Genomic DNA, 22,165 nt, shown 5'->3' with positions numbered 1-22,165 from the left:
CAGCTGTACCCATGCGTAATGGTGCATTACACTCATCGGAACGCTGCGGTTTCAAAAGAGAAAGTGCATGCACATGTGACAAAGGCGCAACTCTGACGTGTGTTAACTTGCGGAATTGAGACAAATCTGCCTGGCAGTTTAGCTGCTTCTCTCTGCAGGAATTTGCTGCATCCTTGGGCGAGTTTGCTGTTGACTACTACTAGTTAACCCAAGCTAGGAAGATTCTAGCTGGAACTTGTAAGCGGTGTTGTGCTTTCCTTTTATCCCACAGCATACTGTGCACGGGATGTAATAGGATCCTGCTGCAGTTGACTTTATACGACAGGACAAAGAATACAGACTATGGCTCTGACTAACAACCAAGTGTGTTTATCCCTCTAGCCAACGCATATACACACTCCACCACTATCGCAAAGAAGCAACAGATAAATGAAGATTCAGCCTGCGCAGAGGCAAACTTGCACCAAATGAGACAGGAACACTGTCTGCTTCGTAGGGAGGGAAATGCAAGGGAGGCCACAGTTCACACACAAAAAAAAAAAGACGGGCTCATTAATTGTGGTATTTTAACAAGAACACTTGATACCTGCCTAGCTTTTACCAGAAGACCTCAGACAAAGAGAAATAGGGATTCCCCTCTTCCCCCGGGCACCCACAATTTGGTACCCCCCAGCCCCTTCACAAGAATTCTGAAATAACCCTGGTGCGAAATATATAAGTGGTTTGGTTCCAGTATTTTATGCACTTTTCCAACGTACTGCGCTTTCGATGAAAACTGAAACGGCGTGGCCCGTGGGTGACATCCGTGACCGTTTCAGTGTTCTGTGCTGGCAACACTGGTCATCGGCAAAGATGGCCGCTGCCTGAAAAAAATGGAGGCGGTATGTTTGCTTTGGTGCTGCGCCAAGATTTCTACGGTACGTGCCAGGTTCAGCCGACGCATTTCGAGGAAGCCGAGGGTAGTACAGCCGGCGGGCAACCACACCTTTATGTCCTCAAAATGGGTGAGTAGCAGCGGCTTGGGAGTTGTTGGCGTTCGCGTGCGAAACCAGATTGGGCGGGCCGAGCAAGACACGCTCGGTGCGGGCGCAGTAGAACAGTAAACTGAAAGTCGAGGACGAATAAGTACCTTAAGGCTTTTGCTGGCGTACGTAGTGCAGTAGTAACTGGAAATTAAGTTGTATGTAAATACGTCGGTGTGGGTGTGTAACCTGCCCTTCAGCGCGCATAAAGAAACAGCAGGTATCGGCTAACTCGCACAAGCACTTCCGTGCATTGCTCATTCACTGTTTGTCGAAGATAAATGCTGAACGTTGTTGAAGTTTTAAGCAAACTCAGCAGCGGTATTGACGCACGACAGGGCCCTTCTTTTTGTTGCGGACATGCTGTGAGGCTTAGCAAGGGGATAGGGGATGGTTGGAAGGTTCAACCCCCCCTCGAAAATTTAGTTTTGCATGTGTATAGGTACACATACACATACAAACGGGCGCACGAACATGCATAAAGGGCGGCTAACACCCCCCCCCCCCCCCAAAAAAAAAGAACAAACAAAATGTTGCAGTGGCTTAGCTCGGCTATGCCAGCATAACGTAGCGTTAGCGAAGTTCAGCTGATTATTAGCTTTCCTGGCTGTCTATGATTAGCTTGATTATCATGCTTAATGCTGCTCCAACGACACACGCACGATATACGTATTATGTGGCACATGTATATTTATTTTGCCAGGCAACTACTTCGGGATCCGATGAGTTCAGGTTCTCCGCTCTTCTGCGCCGTTGAGCAGCATTTGCGCTATCCTCATGGCTATACCACACTGGCAAACGCCAGTGCGAGGCGCTATCAAGCGGCTCCAACGCAGTGTCAGACGGCGACTGTACAGCGAAGGCGAATAGCTGCGCGCGCGCCGCCGCCAATACGTCTGCCACGGCTACGACGTCCCAAAGCGCAGACCGGCGGCGGCGGAGTGCGCGGGATGTGCCGGCGCCGGTGCGTGACATCACTGATCCTCGCGCATGCGCAGCACGGCTCTTGAGGCACGCGAAACTGGCTCGGCTAGGCCAGTGTAGCTAACGCTACAAAAAATATTTTTATGACTACACTACAGCTGTGAGGGGTCTTTGCAGAGCAACCCGCCTCGAGAACTGTAATTACTAATTTCCGTAGATTCGATACACCGATGAGGTTGCGCGGTTCCGTCGCACATCGTGCGCTGTATCGTACTTTTTCGCGTATGCGAGTGTCAGACGTGCCCGTGTGCGACTCCTGCAACTGCGAAGACAGAACGTGTACTGTGTGTGATCGTTTGAGCGTTGAACGTGACCTCGTTGGGACTGTGTCGACAAACTCCTGTGCGTGTGTTTTTGGCTGGTGATCTTGCATGTTGTGTGGTTGCAGCAAAAATTAGGCGCACGGATGAAGGAAAATGTTTCGTCCTTGCGACCACTCAACATGCTATTCGCCGCGAGATCGGGCTATAGGTGGCAGCACCGTCGCCGTGTTTGTGTAGGGACCATATTTGTGTGCATAGGCGGTCGGTGGCTCGTATACAAATGTACGCAGCGACGCTTCGCCGTATGCGGTTTGAGTCGATTGTTGGCGAGTAAAGCGCGTTGACTGCAGCCTAGTGGCAATGTATGTGCCCTCCATTGCCACATCAATTCAGGCAACTGTCCTAACGTACCTATTAATTGTGAGAGAAGTGCAATCTGCCAATCAATGGGGTACTGGCCTTCAGTCACATTCGTGTTTTGCCCCGTGCTCGATGTTTTTTCTTGATTTATTTGCACGTGTTTAAATTCTGTTTTGCCTATACCACAACATAAACTGTGTTGCGCGACTGAGCCATTGAAGTATTTACTTCTTGCTCTAGCGGCTACTAAGAAAGAGAACCTGTATTTCTGCGTAATTAGATGAAGTAGAACTTTGTGCACTTTGATTTTCTGTTCGCATGAATACGCGTATTGCTGTAGAAATGCGTGGCTTCAGGTCATTTTTACCGCTTACCATCCTCTGCAGACGATAGTTCATTCTTTGCGGTGTCACAAGGATTTCCAAATCGCCAACACATCACGAGATGGTGTCACTAAAATTCTGCATTCACACCTGGACATTTAATACTTTTTTTTTCGTTTAGGACGACGCCGAGTGAACTATGTGACGTGCTTGAACGAGAAAGCGGTACCTACATTAAAAGGATTTTGGCGAATGAACGGTACGATGGTTAGACCTAGCGCCATACCGACACGGGCGTGTACTCACTTATTAGAGTGCATACAAGTCTCGTAAGGCGAAATGCTTATGTATATCGTGTAAGCACACGTACAAGCATTTGATACTGTGCTAGCACAACGGAATAAGCTGTAATCTGAGGACGCGCATTACGTAAGCGCACATGCGAACACGGTGTGGCTGGCAGACGACGCAAGGAGCCATCCACACCGCGGGGTTTCGTCCGCTCGCCGCTAGGTGCCGACTCTGCTCGATCTCGCCGCCAATAGTAGTCATAATGACACGGCCTCAGTGACCGATCGTAGGTGTTTATGGACAGTACGATGTGCTATGCCCCGATTTTAACGCGGTAGTGTTAAAGAGCTCGCTTCGTAGAAAAAAAAAAAGAATTATGGCGTAGGGGACACTCCACAACAGTACAAAGTTTGAACTTCAATTTCATATTTGCCTTTAAAAACTAACTGGTTCTTGGCCAATCCCCCAGTGTGGGTATGAGCCACAGCTACTAGGGTCTACTCTACTCTACTCTACTCTACTTGCAGTAGCCATTCTACGACACTTTGAAACAGCAAATGTTACGCGCAAGTTGCTTTCCTTGCGGTGAGGTTGAGATGTCAACCGACAAGCGAAGCTATAGGCTAGCAGTGGAGAAGACCATGCGCACGGGACCCGCGGATGTGCCTTCATTTTCCTCCGCGTTTTCTTTGTTTCGCCTATTTATCTCCATTGGGGAGGCCTACCGTGCACAAATTAGCGGACTGGGTGATGATAAGACGCAGCCTTGAAAGAAACTGGAGAAAACTTGGAGGACGCTTGAGCTGCGCCTTCAAGAGTAGAACGCGGTAGCGTAATCGGGGCCCCGTGCGCATCGCCTTCAACCGTGCCGCAAGGTAAGGAACGTTTGTGCGCGTAATATTGGCCATTTCTAACGATCTTAAAGGTAAATTTTCGAAGTGCCCACTACACCATAGTTCTTGCTTTTGTAAGCCGGCAAAGTACCCCCTACGCGTACGTAAGGCACCACGTGCAGCTGCAGACTTTGTGATGGGTTCGGGAAGCTTTAAAGGGACACTAAAGAGCAAAACGATTTTTCTCCCATTAATAAAGTAGTCTTCCACGATACCAAAAACACCATGCTTGCCGCGAGAAGACGCTTAATAAGCGAGAAAACGCCCAAAAAGAAAATACAGGTGGCGACGCCACCTTGGAATTCCCGCACCATTTGCCGTGACGTCACATATTTTTGACGGCGCCTGCTTGGGCCTACGTAGTTCCTAATCGGTTAAATCGATGCACATTGTCCTCTGAGGGGGCCAGAGACTTTACATAACGAGTTTGAGGAAATTTCGTCGAGCCAGTGGCGTCAAAATACGTTAAATGCTCTTGGAAATCTTTTGCGTCACGAATTACAAAGTTCGGCGCGAAATTTAAAAATGAATCTTTGAACTTGGTTTTCTCCTCTAATAATAAACCTATGGTGGTGAAATAAACTACAAAAGAGTTCTTCGAGCACACTTTATCAATCTAAACCTATTCATTGTTTCTCTTTAGTGTCCCTTTAAACCACACACTCGTTGCGCAGTTCGCATGTTTTGACGCGTTAAGGAGACATCCTCCCACTACATTGTTTTAAGCACTGGCATATGGCTCCGTCGTAGAACATCTGCTTGTCAGACAGAGGTCCGATTCTCATTCAGACCGAAGGTTTTCACAGCGTAGCTGCTTAAGTTGGCCATAAAAACTTTGGTGTCCACAGAAAACCGCAGGTAAGGGTATGCGCGCCACAGGAATTGGGCAAGCCCCACCACCGAGGTGCGAGCGTTAAAGGGACACTAAAGGCAAATATTAAGTCGACGTTGATTGTTAAAATAACGGTCCAGAAACCTCGTAGTGCTACTTTTGTGCCAAGGAAGTGCTTATTTTGAAATAAAATCGCGTTTTAGTGGTCCGCATCGCGTTAGCGCACTTCAAATCACCCGCCTGAAAACGGTGTTTCTCGCGTCAGTGCTGCCGTGCCCAACGTTGCCCGCCTTTACTGCGCGGCGGCGCGCGCCATTCGGGCATCCGGCAACATCACATGCATGCGGCATTTTGTCGAACTTTCTGTCGGAGCGACTTTCACGAGTGCGCAAAATACACGCGGCATTACGCGATACCGAAACTACCACTGAGACGCGACCGCGCGAGCGAAGCAGGGTGTCGGGCGAAGCGCAGTTCGGCGAAAACGGAACCTTTGAACCACGCGCACCGTTCCTCATGGCAAAGACAAAGAGGTTCTTTTTTCCATGAATCAAACGGAAACGAACAAGCAGCATTTTATTACGTCTCTTGATGCACGGAAGGTTCCTTTTTTATTGCAGCTAGTTTGATTATGAGTGATTAATTGTAGTCGAACTCTCTCACGTCATCGTGATCATTTCCAAAATGTGCCGCTCGTGGCGCTCATCGTGTGATACATTTAGCTCAATTTCTCGGTAAGTAGGGCACTGCTGTTGATAATATTGCCGTTTTAACGTTGTCATACATTGAGCTTTCACTCTGACATAAATTGTTATTTGCCTTTTGCCCCGCCACGGTGGTCTAGTGGTTATGGCGCTCGACTGCTGACCCGAAGGTCGCGGGATCGAATCCCGGCCGCGGCGGCTGCATTTTCGATGGAGGCGAAAATGTTTGAGGCCCGTGTACACGTGTACTTAGATTTGGGTGCACGTTAAAGAACCCCAGGTGGTCGAAATTTCCGGAGCCCTCTACTACGGCGTCTCTCATAATCATATCGTGGTTTCGGGACGTTAAACCCCAGATATTATTATTATGTTATTTGCCTTTTGTATCCCTTTAAACGAAAACTCTGCTCGGCGAAGTGGAAGAGAGAGAGATAGAAGGAAAGAGATAGAAAGAAATAGAAATATAAAACAGAAAGGAATAAAGGGAATAAAGGCATAGAAAAATTAGCTCAGCTTGTACTAAGTCGCGCAAGGCTGGGCGGGTCACAGCAGAGCTGCTGATGGGGACCTGCAGCTGGCCCTGGCTTGGCTAGGATTTTACCCTCTTACCTGCCTCTTTCCCACATTACATGGCCATGATTGCTCTCTCCTACAGCAATGTGCCGCGGAAATTGGGCTAATCCGAGTACTCACCGCAGTGGCCAACTGAAAACTAAGAGAACACACGAGCGGCAAACGCCGACTAGAGGCCCCACATTTCAGCTTCCTTTTGTGAACCATCTGTACCGAGTGCCTGGGTGGTGGTGAATGAGCTCCTGCCGGTTCGTGATGATGATGATTTTCTATCTACGACACACGACAAACCGCAGCCATAACAGCTCTGCTGTAAAGTTAGAAAGACAGAGAGAGAGAGAGAAAGAGAGAGACATGAGAAAGAGATAGAAAAAACAGAGCAAGACCGACAGAGAAAGAAAGCGAGAGAGAGAGCTAAAGAGACAGAAAGATAGAGAGAAGGATATAGGAAGAAACAGACACGAAAAGAGATAGAAAAAAATAGGGAAAGACAGAAAGATAGAAAAGAGAGAAATAAAGAGACAGAAAGAGCAGAGAGAGAGAGAAAGAAAGGGAAGAAAGAGAAATACAGATAGAAAGAGCGAGGAAAAGAAAAAAAAATAGATAGAAAGAAATAAAGAAATAGAAAGCAGCAGGAACATAAAACGGATCAAAAATAAATTGCGCGCAGCTTGCTCTAGGCCAGACCACACGTACGCGTTGACGCGCTGCAACGCGTACGTGTGGTCGGGCCTTAAGGCACGCAAAGCTTGGCGCAGCAAAGTGCGGACCTGTCGCCGCTCGAACTCCCCGTCGACCGACACATCTAGCTTCTAGATGCGCGGCTTCCTCCTCGAGTACTCGCGATGTCGGGGAGTATGAGCGTCGGTGGGCGTGGCTTAGCTACTGCGCATGCGTGTCTTGGCCAGGTGGTAAGGTATCTGGTCGCTAGACGACGCGATGCTTGCTTCCTCTTTCTTTCATTTTTTTCTCTACTTCTTTCTCTCTTTTTTTGATGTTCTGTCCCTCTTTTTCTTTCTACATTTCTTTCACGGTGACGAGTTGACCATCTATATGAGTATCAGCTTATGTGTTCTTTTAAGCGTGAAACGACTAAGGGTATACGAGGAACATCGCAAACTTGTTAACCAACCAATCACCTCGCTTAAACCGACACACCGAACATTGGGCAGTTCCGCGACCACGCACAAACTATGGTCTTCAAACACTTTCCGACTGTCTTCCCTCCACACTAAATAAATATAAACTATGCGATGAAAACATACGTTATGTTCCTAAAAACGCATTGCTTCAACCAATATTATGAATGTCAACCTTGCTTTTGTGTTTCTTGCTGATGTTTATCACTTTGCTTTGTGTATTTCTATGTTAATATTGCAACAAGTGCGAATACTTGCCATGTTGCTGCTGTTATTGTACGGGGAGGTGGGACCAGTCAAACTGCCTATATGCAGCTTTTATCCCACCATCCTTGCTGTTTATACATGTTTTGTAACTATGTGGCAATAAACTTCAACTTCAAATTTCTCTATATTTCTCTCTTCCTCATTCTTTCTGTGCTACGCCTTCCTCTCCCCTCCTCTCCACCATCACATCTCTCCTCCTCAGCTCACTTCCCCTTCCCAGCCCTTAGAGTTCTGAACAATGCTGCCCGATAACATGGATAACCGTCTCAAAATTGCACCCGGAAGCGACACTTGAGGCTAAATAGTGTTCCTATAAGCGCCAATTTTGAAAATAGGCATTTATAGGCATTTTAAGCATTTTAAGCATTTAGGCACGAGCGCCAAAAATAGGCATTTATAGGCACTCTAAAAACACTATAAACACCCTTCTTAACCTCTAATTCATGCTCATATATCAAAATGGCGCGATAGGAGCGCAAGGAACAAAATAGGCATTTGCCTAAAATCCGGTCTCTAGTTATAACTAGAGGCCGGATTTCTAGGCATTAAAAATCGCGTTCTAGGCGCCAAAAATAGGCAGGCAATACACGTTTTATGCCTCCAACGTCGTAAATACAGGCACAATAATAAGGCACACGTAGTGGGTACTTCGCCAATTAAAAAAAAAGAATTATGGCGTAGTGGGAACTTAGCAACTGGGCATCCACTAGACATAAGCAAGAGGTCATCATCATCGTCACATCCACTAGACATACTGGAATAGTTTGGAACGGCGAATGTTACGCGCACAAACGTTCCTTTTCTTGCGGCACGGTTGAAGCAAGGAGGTTAAAAAAATTTTTTTTTTAAACCTTCTTGGGTTGAAGGCGATACTTACGTGGTCCGATTACGCTATCGCTTTTAAAGGCAAAGCTCAAGCGTCCTCCAAGTTTGTTTGTAGCTAGGTGAGTCAGGTGTCCACTGTCGAATCAACACACTCCTGGGTGTCTTTCTTTTCGGCATGGCTGAGAAGGAAGGGCATCACAGGAGCAGAGAGTCTGACCGCTAAAAGGCCAGAAGGGAGGGATATTCCTCGTATTGGCCGGGTGAAATCCCGTACGGTCAGTTTCTCCCCTGTCGGTGAACACCTTAACCCTTTCAGCCCTGGGTTTTTTATTTTGGTCGGGGAATTTTTTTGTGCGTGCTTTCCTAATAGTTATGACCTCAGAAGACCAAAAACGAAAAATTGGGCCAGTGGTGCAAGTATTGATGGATTTACAGACATGACGTCAAATTAGGTCATCAGGGCTCAGCGGTTGCGAAATGAGAAAAATTGCATCTTTTTTCCTGTTGTTCACTAGAGTACACAAAATGTGAACCACATCTCATTTTTCAGTGTGATACTCATTGAAACAGCTTCGGTACGTTGATCCGAAAACGGCGCTTCCCCGCCTCAGCTGACCCGCCTCGGCGTCACCCATGACTTCGGTCAAGCTTCTTCTTCTTTGCGGCTCCCAGCTCCGCAAGCATGTCACCATTTTGGTGTCAATCGCAGTGGGGATGATTGAAGAAGTATTCCCCCAAGAATCGGCAGTTTGGTTTCATTTCCAAACCCGCGTGCACATCACATTTTTTCTTTCTTTTGCTCTTCATTCTCCTTTGCCGTGACGGCTCTCCACGGTTTGGACAATCGCCAACCGCCTGCGCCATGTCGGCACGGCGGCGTATGGTGGCCGGTGCGTCCCATGTCAGTGCTGCTTGCGGTTGTTTTCCGGAAGTTGGTTGAACTAAAGGACTAGGTTGAACAGTAAATGTTGCCTAGTAACAGTAAAAGTTGCGAACGGTAAATCTTTCCCGTTAACATGAACAATGGTCTCAAACTGCGCTCGAAAGCTAAATTTGAGGTTAAATAGTGCTCATATATAGGCGCCGATTTTCAAAAATAGGCATTTATAGGCACTATAAAAACGCTGTAAAAGCCCTTGCTAACCTTTAATTCATGCTCATATATCAAAATGGGGTGATAGGAATGCAAGGAACAAAATAGGCATTTGCCTAAAATCCGGTCTCTAGAACTTATAATTTAATGCACTACGAAGGGTGCAGCAGGCTTTCGCCTTCAAGTGTTGCAGATTGTGCATTTTCGCCTTGAAGTCTTACATACTGCGGAACCTTTTACAAGAACCTGTATATGGCTAGGAGGTGGGAAAGCGTGGTGGTCCGTGAGTGCGCAAAAACTATAGTGAAGAAGCAATGCCAGCATACGTTACCTAGTTTCTTTTCAGGTTTTCTCAGCATATACAGCTAGGGATGACACCCGCTGCCGCATGAATCGCTACCCATATAATACTTCAGGTGCTTTTAAGGTCCTTTCAGCTCACGTCACCAAACACAAAAGTTTCAAGCAGGCGTCTCGTAGATGTGGTGATAGAGAAATCAAAAGCTGCAACAGAGAGAGAGAGAGAGAGAGAGAGAGAGAACTTTTATTTGTGGAGGCCTCAAGGATTATCCTCGTTGGGTGGAGCCCCTAGTTCAGGGCCCCATTGGCTCGCGCCACACCACGTGCCCGCTGGATCAGCCGACGCTGCTCCTGCGGCTCTGAGCTGGTCAGCGCAGTCTCCCAGGAGGAATGTGAGGGTGAAGGAATAGGGCGGCAGCCCGGTGGTTGTGGACATTCCCAGGTGCAGTGATACACCGTGGGCTTCGCTCCACAATAGTGGCAGTATGGGGGATGCTGTGTGGGGTGGAAGAGATGAAGGATGTAAAGGCAGGGGAATGAATTAGTCTGAAGCTGCCGCCAGACAACAGCGTCTTCTCGGTTGAGTGATTTGTGTGGTGGTGGGATGTACATGCGGCTTTGTCGGTAGTGTTGTAGAGTTTCAGTGTAGTTGAGTGGTTCTGTTGGTGCATCGTCTGGGTTGGACAGCTCTTCCGATGGCGCCCAGTTTGTGAGCTCTCGAGCTACCGCATTAGCGCGTTCATTGCCATGGAGAGAGGCGTGTCCAGGTGTCCAGACGATACGCACCCTGTGTAACAAAGTGGGGTGTATTGATGTCAGGATACGGTGTGTGTAGGGTGTGACCATTCCTTTCGCTATGTTCCGACAGGCAGTTTGTGAATCGGTAACCACGGTAATTGGTTCGTCCGGTGCTGGTAATTGTGAAGCGTGTATAATAGCCAGGGCGATAGCAGCCTCCTCTGCCGTGCCACTGTCCAGGGTTTTAAGCGTAGCCGATACCGCTGCAGAATCGGTGTTGTCCACTACGACCAGACGCATGGCCCGTTTTTGTGGATATCGGGCCACGTCAGTGTAAAGGACTGGTGCGTTAGATGTGCCGTCACCTACGACTCGCATTAGAGCTTGAACTCTTGTCCGTCTCCGGCCTTTATGTCGATCAGAAGACTCTTCGATAGACTCCAGCTCGTGCACACGTTACAGTTTCGCTGTTTAACCATCTGTATAGAGTATTTCAGGGGCGTAGCCAGGGGGGGGGGGGGGTTCAACCCCCCCCCCCCCCCCCCCCCCGAAATTTTTCAGTTTTGCTGGCATATATATACACGCGCGTTCATGATTACTGAACTGGATACGGAAAGTAGAAGAGTAGGTCTGAAAATTAATATGCATAAAACTAAAGTAATGTGGAACAATCTTGGCAGAGAACAGCGCTTTGCGATAGGTGGCGAGACGCTGGAAGTTGTAAAGGAGTACGTCTACTTAGGACAGCTAGTAACCGCGGAGCCGAACCACGAGAGTGAAATAACTAGAAGAATAAGGATGGGATGGGGCTCATTCGGCAAGCATTATCAAATCATGAATGCTAATCTACCACTATCCCTCAAGAGGAAGGTATATAACAGCTGCATCTTACCGGTACTTACCTACGGATCAGAAACCTGGAGACTTACAAAGAGGGTTCAACTTAAATTGAGGACGACGCAGCGAGCGATAGAAAGGAAAATGATAGGTGTAACCTCAAGAGACAGGAAGAGAGCAGAGTGGGTCAGGGAACAAACGGGGATTAAGGACATCATAGTTGAAATCAACAAGAAGAAATGGATATGGGCCGGGCACATAGCACGTCGGCAGGATAACCGGTGGTCATTAAGGGTAATTGACTGGATTCCAAGAGATGGCGAACGCGTGAGGGGGAGACAGAAAATTAGGTGGGTAGATGAGATTAAGAAGTTTGTAGGTATAATGTGGCAGCAGAAAGCACAGGACCGGGTTGATTGGCGGAACATGGGAGAGGCCTTTGCCCTGCAGTGGGCGTAGACAGGCTGATAATGATGATGATATACACGCGCACATACAAACGCACGCACGAACATGCATAAAGTATGGCCGAACCCCCCTCCCCCCCGAAAAAAATTTCTGGCTACGCCCCTGGAGTATTTAGGTGGTGTTGTTTTTAATTATTATTACAGCGTACCGGAAACGTTATGCGTAGTATTAGAGGAAGTAAATAACGTGCGTGTCGTGAATTGATCGCACACAACTTAAGCGATGTTTCGCAACTCCTCTACTCATCGAATGCGCAAATAAAAGTTGCAAAACGCACCGAGGGATTCCAAAGGATTGACGGAGAGTGTGTGGCGGTCAAATCTTTCTCAATTAAGCTGTGTTCGACGTAAACACGCGTCCGGCTCCCTAGGGATCAACGGGGGATCAAACGAGTAACCGAGCTTGAGCCGAGCTCGCTTCCTGGAATCAGGAACGCGTTTATTCGCTCACTTGATTGGCGTCGAGAAAGCGGCCCTCGGCTCGGCTTCGCGCTATCTCGGCGCCAGCGTCAAATGCGGAAGGATAAGCTTCCATTTCGTGTGGCGCCACTGATTTTCTCGAAGGATCACGAACGTGACATTGTTTACTTCATTTTTTTTTTATTTTCGCGGTAATTAAAGGTCCAGGACAGAGATGGCAAAATTGGTTCTTAAGAGTGATTAAATTACATTACTAACGGATGTTCTAGAATTTTTAAAGTATACTTAAATTAGTCGGCCGTGGTGGAGCAGCGGTTATCGTGCTATAGGCTGGTGACGCGAAGGTCGCGGGTTCGATCCCGGCCGCGGCAGTCGCATTTCGATGGAGGCGAAATGCCAGAGGCCCGTGTACTGTGCGATGTCAGTGCACGTTAAAAAAAAAACCCCAGGTGGTCGAAATATCCGGAGCCCTCCACTACGGCGTCTCTCATAATTATATCGTGGTTTTGGGACCTTAAACCCGAGGTATTATTATTATTATTATTATTATTATTATTATTATTATTATTATTATTATTATTATTATTATTATTATTATTATTATTATTATTATTATTATTATTATTCGCTTTCGGTACCTACGATGGTCCCGGTGTCCCGTGACGTCGCTACTCAATAGTGACGTCATAAGAAAGGTGGCATTGTTCTCTCACGTGACCACCTCACACGTGACCACCTCTGAAAATGAATCGTCGAAAATAGCTCCTTCGAGACGCGCGTACGTAAATGACTATACGATGTGAACGAGGGCTCGAAGGTGACGATGAAAATAGCGGTGAATGAGCTCGCGAGTCGCTGGCGCGGCACCTTGGAACTCTGGGAAAGCGAGCACCTGCTGCATGCCCTTTTCTCACTGGGGCGAATGCCACTGTCCATAAATTGGCGCGCATAAGCTTTCCCTCTGCCCGCAGTCCCGCACGAGCGGTCTACTTTGTGCACGAAATAGACTCGAGGCCGACGGCCTGGATGGCTTTTTATTTATATTATAATAGGGCTCCGTGTTTTCGGAGTTTATTTTTCTTGAAATTCGGAGGGTGTTTTTCGGAGTTTATTTCTCGTAAATCCCCAGTTCTCCGACATTCAGTGTCTATTTTTGCATTATAAGTTTTTGCAATGTCTTATTAATTTTATGTCCAACGAAAATGCGTTGCATTGTTGCTGATAATCCTGTTTCGCCATCGTTTTTTTTTTCACTTCCTGTTCATTTACACAGTTAATAAGGCTGTTGATGTGCATTGCTGTAAACTCTCCAGAGTGTGCTTTTGGGGGCGAGCGGGGGGGGGGGGGGGGCAGGAGCTAGAGAAGCTGCTTTTCAGCTTTTTCTCTCAGCCTCCGTCATCTTCTTGATGATTCTGCTTGCTTGAAATACGAGCGCGTAACGTAGACGAGGACTTAATAACGCACGGACATGTCCGTGTGGTATTAAATCCTCGTCTACGTTACGCGCTCGTATTTCAAGCAAGCAGAATGAATCACCAACTAGCCCAGTCAGCCATTTTGACTTCTTGATGAAAAATAAAGGATCTATTGTTGTTATTATTATTATTATTATTATTATTATTATTATTATTATTATTATTATTATTATTATTATTATTATTATTATTATTATTATTCTCAATGCTCCGATATCTTAGATGAAATGATATCTGAACACGAAAACATGTGAACACACTAAGTGTATTTTAGATGTCTGGAGGGTTTGAACGCACAAACATGTGTACAGGGCCCGTCAAAAGTTCCCAGGCCACTATTCCATGTATTCCTATGGCAGCGTGGCCTGGGAACTTTTGACGGACCCTACACGTACAAACACAAATACTTCACTACAAAACAGCTACGTTTGCTCCTATTACAACCTTAAAACATGTTGTAATAGACGCAAGCATACTTTACGAGGCTAGCTCATATAGCCCGGTTAGCTCATATAGCCGGTTCATTTGCATGAGAGAAACGATATAGTCCCTGACGAAGAAACTCACTCAGTCTCTTATGCCTCAGTGGAGTCGAAGGCGAAAGTCACCTTCTTAATAATATTAATAATATGTGGGGTTTAACGTCCCAAAATAACGATATGATTATGAAGGACGCCGTACTGGAGGGCTCCGGAAATTTCGACCACCTGGGGTTCATTAACGTGCACTGACACCGCACAGCAGACGGACCTCTACCATTTCGCCTCCACCGAAATGCGACCGCCGCAGCAGGGATTTAACCCGCGACTTTCGGGTCAGCAGCCGAGCACCATCCGCCGTGGCAGACGCAAGCCACCTTCTTTTTTTTTATTCTTCAGTCGAATGTATCCCGCACCCCATCTCCCCGAAAGCTTTCTGCACCCGACGTGCACGGTTTCACACTGCCTTCGGGATCGGAGGCATTCAAAGCTTTCTCCTCTTCACGTGGTTTTACATGTGCTTCCGTGATCGCCCACCTTTGACCAAGCCATGACGTCATGTGATGACGTCATCATGTGACATCGGAGTGACGTCACGTTGAAGTTATACAAATTTGGCGGCCGTGTTGTCACGATGACGTCATATGGTGACATCATGACATAATGATTTTTTCTGCATCACTCATGTTGACGCCGGCGCCGCCAACGGTCGCTTTTCGCGTTTTATGAGACATCTAAGGCTTTTGCCTTAATGACGCCAACGCCCGTGACGCTTCATTTCGGCGCAAGCTCCCCGAAACGAACGATATTCAGCAGCTGGAAACTGCACACGCATTATTGTTGCGAGCTTATAATGATACATCTGGCACCATTCGTTACGAGCATATGTATAGTGGTACAGCTGGCAAACCAAACAAATGTGCGGCGAGGCTGTGGTCATTCTCCGAGTGCTGGGTCTATCTGCCAGTTTCTCCTAAGGGCCACATATAAGCGGCCAATGGCTTGTCGAAAACACGCGGGCGTAAACGCCGCCAAAGAATTACGGGAGCCGCGAGTCGCTTTTCTCCGCTCGTTTATTTTCCATTCTCGAAGTGTGGAATAGGAAATCAATGGCAGTTTCAGCGGGATCGACGGTCGGTGCGCGGCGCTTAGGGATCTTTTTTTTTGTGATTGCTTTCTCTCTGCGGCCACACAGAAGATTGTTGTTTCGTTTCTCTCATTCCGATCACCGTTTCGACCTGAAAAATGATAGCCTGCGGTTTGGCGTTCGTGGTTTAGGAGGAAGAGAGGGAGAGAGAGAGAGAGAGAAGTTGAGAGAACCACTTTATCGCGAGAAAGAAGTGACGTTGACCGCAGGAGCTTTGTCTTCGGCCTTTTACTGTGGAAAATCAAGTTTCAGTATATAAAGTTCTATCCTTCCGTTTCTCTGCGAAAGGGAAATGAGAATTAGATAGATAGATAGATAGATAGATAGATAGATAGATAGATAGATAGATAGATAGATAGATAGATAGATAGATAGACAGACAGACAGACAGACAGACAGACAGACAGACAGACAGACAGATAGATAGATAGATAGATAGATAGATAGATAGATAGATAGATAGATAGATAGATAGATAGATAGATAGATAGATAGATAGATAGATAGATAGATAGATAGATAGATAGATAGATAGATAGATAGATAGATAGATAGATAGATAGATAGATAGATAGATTGAAACACGGTGATAGTTTATAGGGATGTATAAACATGGGCGATGTGCGTACGTGTTCTGCGCATGCATCTTTCCTAAATCTCAGTGCGCAGGCGTTAGTTCTGCCTATGATAGACACACTGCCTATGGCAGTGTGTCTATGGCCTTTGAGATTCTCCTGTATTAATAAACCTATGGTGGGGAAATTACCGACATTAGAGTTTTCAGAGCACAATTTATCAATCTAAACCGAATAATTGTTCCGCTTTAGCGTTTCTTTATAGTTTTTCATTTCATTTCATTTCATTTATTAATACCCTCAAGGCCAAAGGCGTTACAGAGGGGAGTGAGTGAAAAAAACAGAACAAGGTAAAAGCAAACAAGACACGCAGCAGACAGTCAGTAAAAATACAAGTTCTTCGGCTCCTATTTATACAGTGTTAGCTAATGTTGTTATAATTCTGTGTGCACTGTTAGCTAATGTTGTTATAATGTTGTTATAGTGTTGTGTACACTGTTAGCTAATGTTGCAACGGAAGAGCGGTCGTAACGGCAAGACGTATCAACTTCGACGTGTACAGGGCAGGGTTCCTAATGTCGGCGGACGTCGAGCGCTTTGATGGAAAGCCAAACTGAAATTGCGTCCGCCTGCAGAAAGGCACGACGTTGTGCGTGGCATCCATGCAGGGGCCCTTCGCGAGCAACCAGCGACGTCGAAGCCACTCATCACTGGGCGCAGGGTAATGAGCCTCGTTATTTTACGGGCCCGATTAATTAGTGCGCGTGCAAAGTGAGATCCATTATCGCGCTTTCTCCATTCTGCACACGAGCGGTTCGGACGACAAACGCAGCTGCTCTTAAGCCTGAATTCACTAGAAGGATTGCACGTTCGTTCGTTTGGTTGCGTTAGCATTGACGGTGTCGAAGTGGAAGAAATGTTGTTTGCGATCGCGCCAGTCCGGTTAGTGGCATAGATGTGATGTATTTGGAGATATGTAATGTGGTAAATGCATTTAAGCTTTGTTTTGTATTAACGGCAGAGTGTATATTTATGTGTGTTTACTATTTTTCTCTTGGATATGTTATGCAACAGTTGCTGTTCTTTTTTTTTAACATCACCGTGTGCACACATATATGTGATTGTTGAATATGTTGTTTTGACTGTTATGTCTTGACTGTTACGCTAAGTTGTATATTGTATGTACTACGGGTTAATTGTGATTAGAAATTTGTACCCTATGTACTTTATGTTTATGAACCCTGTGTACTCCAAGAGCTAAGGAGTAGCCGGCGCCTTATTTGTGCGCCAACATCTCCTTACATCATGTCAATAAAAAGAAAAATGCTACTTCGACATAGTTGCATGCATTAAGAAAGGGAAAATAGACAACCACCCGTTTGTAGCTCGAAGCCACAAGGAAATCCATGCGGATTTCTCAGAGATAAAGCCTCATAGTTGCCGAAAAATTCGTCCTGGTCCGGGGATCGAACCCGGGACCAACGCCTTTCCGGGGCGGTCGCTCTACCAATTGAGCTAACCAGGAAGCTAGCAATTGGCAACGCGAGGGCGAATCCATCGACAACTCGAAGCAACTGGACACATATTGCAAATCAGTTCTGCGGAATCCCGCAAGGTGGCGGAATGGTTAAGAAAGGGAAAATAGACAACCACCCGTTTGTAGCACGAAGCCACAAGGAAATCAATTTAGCGCCGTATTTGGCTGTCGGAAAGCTGCGTGACGCACCGGAAGTTGTCTAACGGTAGGTAAGCATGACCCGGAAGTCGTGTGACGGAATTGGGAGGTGTCGTCAATGTTAAAGGGGGGCAACATCAATCAATCTGTATAAAAACGAAAATAAGGCTACGAAGCGCTATCGGGAATCGATAAAAATCGAAAGAAGCGCTCATATTGAAACAGCGCAAAAGACGCAGGACACAGAAATTCTTGACAACACGAGCGCTGTGTTAAGTCTTTCTGTGTCCTACGTCTTTTGCGCTGTTTCAATACGAACGCAAACCAACTAGCCCAACTTTCCCTTTTGTTGCAGATAAAAGAAGCAACCGGACCGGAAAAATAACACACGAATGTGCAGGTGAAGCGAACACAGAGGCATGCAAGAGCACAGATTGAGTAATATTCGCACGGTGTTTACTACCTCAGCTAACGGGTGCGAGCAGGAGCACTTTGCAACACACACACACACACACACACACACACACACACACACACACACACACACACACACACACACACACACACACACACACACACACACACACACACACACACACACACACACACACACACACACACACACACACACACACACACACACACACACACACACACACACACACACACACACACACACACACACACACACACACACACACACACACACACACACACACACACACACACACACACACACACACACACACACACACACACACACACACACACACACACACACACACACACACACACACACACACACACATATATATATATATATATGCGCGCACACATACGCACGCACGCACGGAGAAGAATGGTGCATATTGGAAATTACAAATAGACGTAGTTGAAGGAGTATACCGACACAAAAGTTTTGCATCTTGTTTTTTCTGTTGCAGTGAGTAGCTAACAAACAACTTATGATTGCTAGAAATCTCGTTTGCTTGAGCGCACAGCGGCTAATTATTTGGGTAAGCTACTGTAGTGCCTACTTGCAGTTTTGGTTTCAGGGAGCGCCGAGTGAGGCGGGACCATGCGTTTCTTTTTTTTTTTTTTTTGCGGAAGCACAGCTGGCCACGTAAACACATAAAAAAGTGATGCACACGGCAGCACATGCGCGTGAGCACTAGATTGACAACTATGGTAGACAGCACATGCAAGGAGCATGGCAGCCAACACAAACTTGTCATAGTGAAGTTGACGTTGATGTCGCGAGGTGCTCAGTTTTCGCGCATTTGCGTGGAATACGCATTGACGCGCACCGTGTCAACGCGTGTGCGCCAAATTGACGCGCACACGTTGCGGTGAGCTGCCATTGCAAATGCTGACACGGCAGAACACAACGAACGTGCTTTGGATTTAAGAAGCGCGTCATTGAAGACGACCGGGCAGATAGTTGTACAAGGATTGAAAAAAAAAAAAAAAAAGATATCCCACTCGTAACAACATTCGAAACAAACTGGTCAAAATTTCCGTGGTATCTGATCGGAGCAGCTAGGGTCGCAGCACGAACGGTGCGATAACGCTCAGGCACTGAACTGAGCAGCGAGATATGATTGCACCTGGTTTAACTGTTCTTACGGAGCGTGCGTGCATGTGTGTGTGGGAGGGTGATGGTGAATAGGGGAGGGTGTACAGTGCGCATAGGCAATTTTGCAGGCCACCGTCGAAATAGCTGCCGAAAGTGGTGACACTTGTCGCGGCCAACACGATGTCTGAATGTATTTTTTTTGCCGCCTTCTTTGGTTTAGTTTCGTGTGACGCGGATTGGAGTGCTACGAAGCGGAATGAGGTGGCGTGAACTCGAACCTGTGAACCTGGAAAGCAAGTCGCACGTCTACGGCAAGCGCGTGGAACTGGGCGCCCAAGCCTGCAGCACAAGAAATCCGATCTCAACCAGGCCAGACAAGGGCAGCCGCGACGAAGCCGTGAGTGGAGTTCAAAAACAATATTTGTGCGTAGATAAAGGTTTTAATGACGTCGCGGTGAATGCATTTCATAGATTCGGAGCGTAATTGAGCCCAAACTGACGGAATCGGTAATGTCAGGTTGTAACAGCGGAACCGTGGCAACCGGCATGGTGCCCGAGATAATGAGCATTGAAGGTAATTGAAGATCGTGGGGAAAAAGTGTAGTCTCACAAATTTCATAGCGTAGTCGAGTTGCGATGGCTGCGTGACTTGTTTGCACACAACGGAAAGATATTGCTTTGTTTAATGGCTTAAAGGTAGACTCCGGGTAAAATTCTCGTAGCTTGCTGTTGTGCTTCGTGGATGGCAGGATTGGACAAGGGAAGTACGGCGCGGAACAAGTTGGATAGATTCATCATAAAAACAGCGCAGTCAAACACAGGGAAAACCAAACGATTAACAAGAACTTACTACTGGGCGAGTTGGTGAACACTTGACGACGTCTTGATTTTAGCGCTAAAAATGACGAACACATCAGAGACGCTTGTCCTGCCGTCTCTCATGCGTTTATCTTTTTTGGCGCTAATATGAAGATGTCTTCAAGTGTTCACCAAATCGCCCAGTAACAAGCTCTTATTAGCCGTTTGGTCTTCCTTCGTCCTTGTGTTCATTGCGCTGTTTTTAAGATGAATCCGAGCCAACTCGCTCAAGTCGACTCGAGAACGGTCGCGCGAATTGAAGACCTTAATGTGTAATAGAGCACATATGTTGCTCGCGTTAATGGAAAGAAACTGTATGGCTTGTAATGCGCAGCTGCAATATCTAAGCAGGTCGTGGGAATGTCCGTAGGGCAGACGGGGCTTCGCATACCGATTTGAATGCTTTGCTTGGAGTACGGTTCTCAGGCGCGTAGTAAAAGACGTTCGTGATCCAGTGAGATCATGCACAGAGGTCAACACGCTTGTCTAGAACGCCGAAGCGTCGGACTTGGGGCTGCACAGGTGACATCTAGGGATGACACGTGGCTTGAGATAGGCCCATACCCAGCAATTCCGGACATCGCTTTTAGTTCAACGTTTTTCACACCACGTGGCGTACGGTCCTTAAAGGGGTATTGACACCTTTTTTCGAAGGCGAGTTTACTCTGCCATACAAATCTCCTGTATGCAGAGACGGCTCTGAGCAAGTGTGAAGCTCAGCAAATGCTGATAAGACGTTTTAATTTGATATTAAAGTCAATTATTCCATGGCGCACCTACTGACATCGACACTAGCTTGACGTCAGGCTACAGTATACATTCTGGTGACTTCACGCAGCAGTCTGAATAGTTGTGATGACGTCAGGTACCAAAACTTCCAAGATGGCCGCTTGTGCGTCATCAAAACTTCCAAAATGGCCGCTTGTGCGTCACCAACGGAGCCACAGTGCGGGGCGGCCAAGGAAACGTCACTATATATTGTGCGAGCACATGACGAGAAGCTCATACCGTGTTGTGACGTCAGGGTACAGTAGGAACCGAAACTAGCTTTTAAAAACATACTGCAATTACTTTTTCAGGGCGCACTCGCGCTTAGCACTACCTTTTCTAGGCTCTTGAGGGCTTGACCATTCATTTGACTCAAAAAAAAAAACGACAACTGAAAATATTCGTGTCAGTATCCCTTTAAATATTCAAAATTCGCTGGATGACGCCTACAGCGTAGCGAACACAAAGACAGACTGCAATATCGCTTTTCATCGCCGAGCGCGAACCGGCAGTCGCCGACTGATAACAGCAACGCATTCGACGAGCGGGCGACTGCTCAACTGTGAATCAATAGTTTTGTTGCAAAGTGGCTCGGTCCTTCTTCAAGACGACGGAATCTGGAAAGGGCGTCCTACCCTTACACTCATCTGCAGCCCTTTCATATTTTTCGTCCGATCGTACTGCCGTTGGCCTCCCCTGGTTCCTTTTAAAGTTGGCGAGAACGCCTTTTGTCGCCGCAGTGTTTTGAAAAGCAGGAGCTAATTTTCAGAAATTTTGCAGACTCGCTATTTTGCAGAATTAGGTTAAAGCGCCAATCCGTGTGTTATCGTCGCTGACAGAGAATTCGTTTCTTAGCGTTCAATAAGCTGCAGAAGTGAGGCGCAAGTTTATTTAAAAACTGATTGATGTTCGGTAACCGCCGTTGAAGTATTGAAGTAGCTTTCTTATGTTTCCGAAAGCCTTGTGCAGAAAAGCGTGCGTTTGGCTTCGAGTTTCGGCTAGCTACCAATTTATTTTACGAGCTGAAAAAAAGCGTTTACTCCTTGCGTAAACCTTAAGCGGTGTTCTGTGACGTAAGCTCAGAATTTTATGTAATTTGTATCCAGAACGTACCCTGGCACATTCGGATTTCGTGTTCCGTCTGGTGACATTGGAGATAGCACGAGAACTTGAGTAGCAAGAATGTTGAACACCCACAACAGCGTTGTTTCTCTGCTGGCCATTGGTTAGAGAAGCCGGGGTGCCCTTAATTCAACTAATATTGTGGTTAGCTTCGCCAAC

The 22,165-nt window shown here is 46.8% G+C and overlaps 1 protein-coding gene and 1 non-coding gene across 2 annotated transcripts in view; one reads left to right on the top strand and one right to left on the bottom strand.

Annotated features, from left to right (window-relative positions):
* The first annotated feature begins 864 nt into the window (after positions 1-864).
* Positions 865-22,165, top strand: part of LOC119405180 (uncharacterized) — an 83,662-nt gene continuing 62,361 nt past the window's right edge. The window contains exons 1-2 of the mRNA XM_037671991.2: positions 865-1,004; positions 19,479-19,655. Of these exons, the coding sequence (XP_037527919.1) occupies positions 873-1,004; positions 19,479-19,655 (309 nt within the window). The 5' untranslated portion in view covers positions 865-872. The remainder of the gene's footprint in view (positions 1,005-19,478; positions 19,656-22,165) is intronic.
* On the bottom strand, positions 17,459-17,532 carry Trnas-gga (transfer RNA serine (anticodon GGA)). Its single transcript has one exon. It is a non-coding gene; the product is annotated as a tRNA-Ser (tRNA).

Source organism: Rhipicephalus sanguineus, chromosome 9, assembly GCF_013339695.2.
Source record: "Rhipicephalus sanguineus isolate Rsan-2018 chromosome 9, BIME_Rsan_1.4, whole genome shotgun sequence".
NCBI classification, from domain to species: Eukaryota; Metazoa; Arthropoda; class Arachnida; order Ixodida; family Ixodidae; genus Rhipicephalus; species Rhipicephalus sanguineus.
This window is presented reverse-complemented; position numbering and strand designations above follow the sequence as displayed.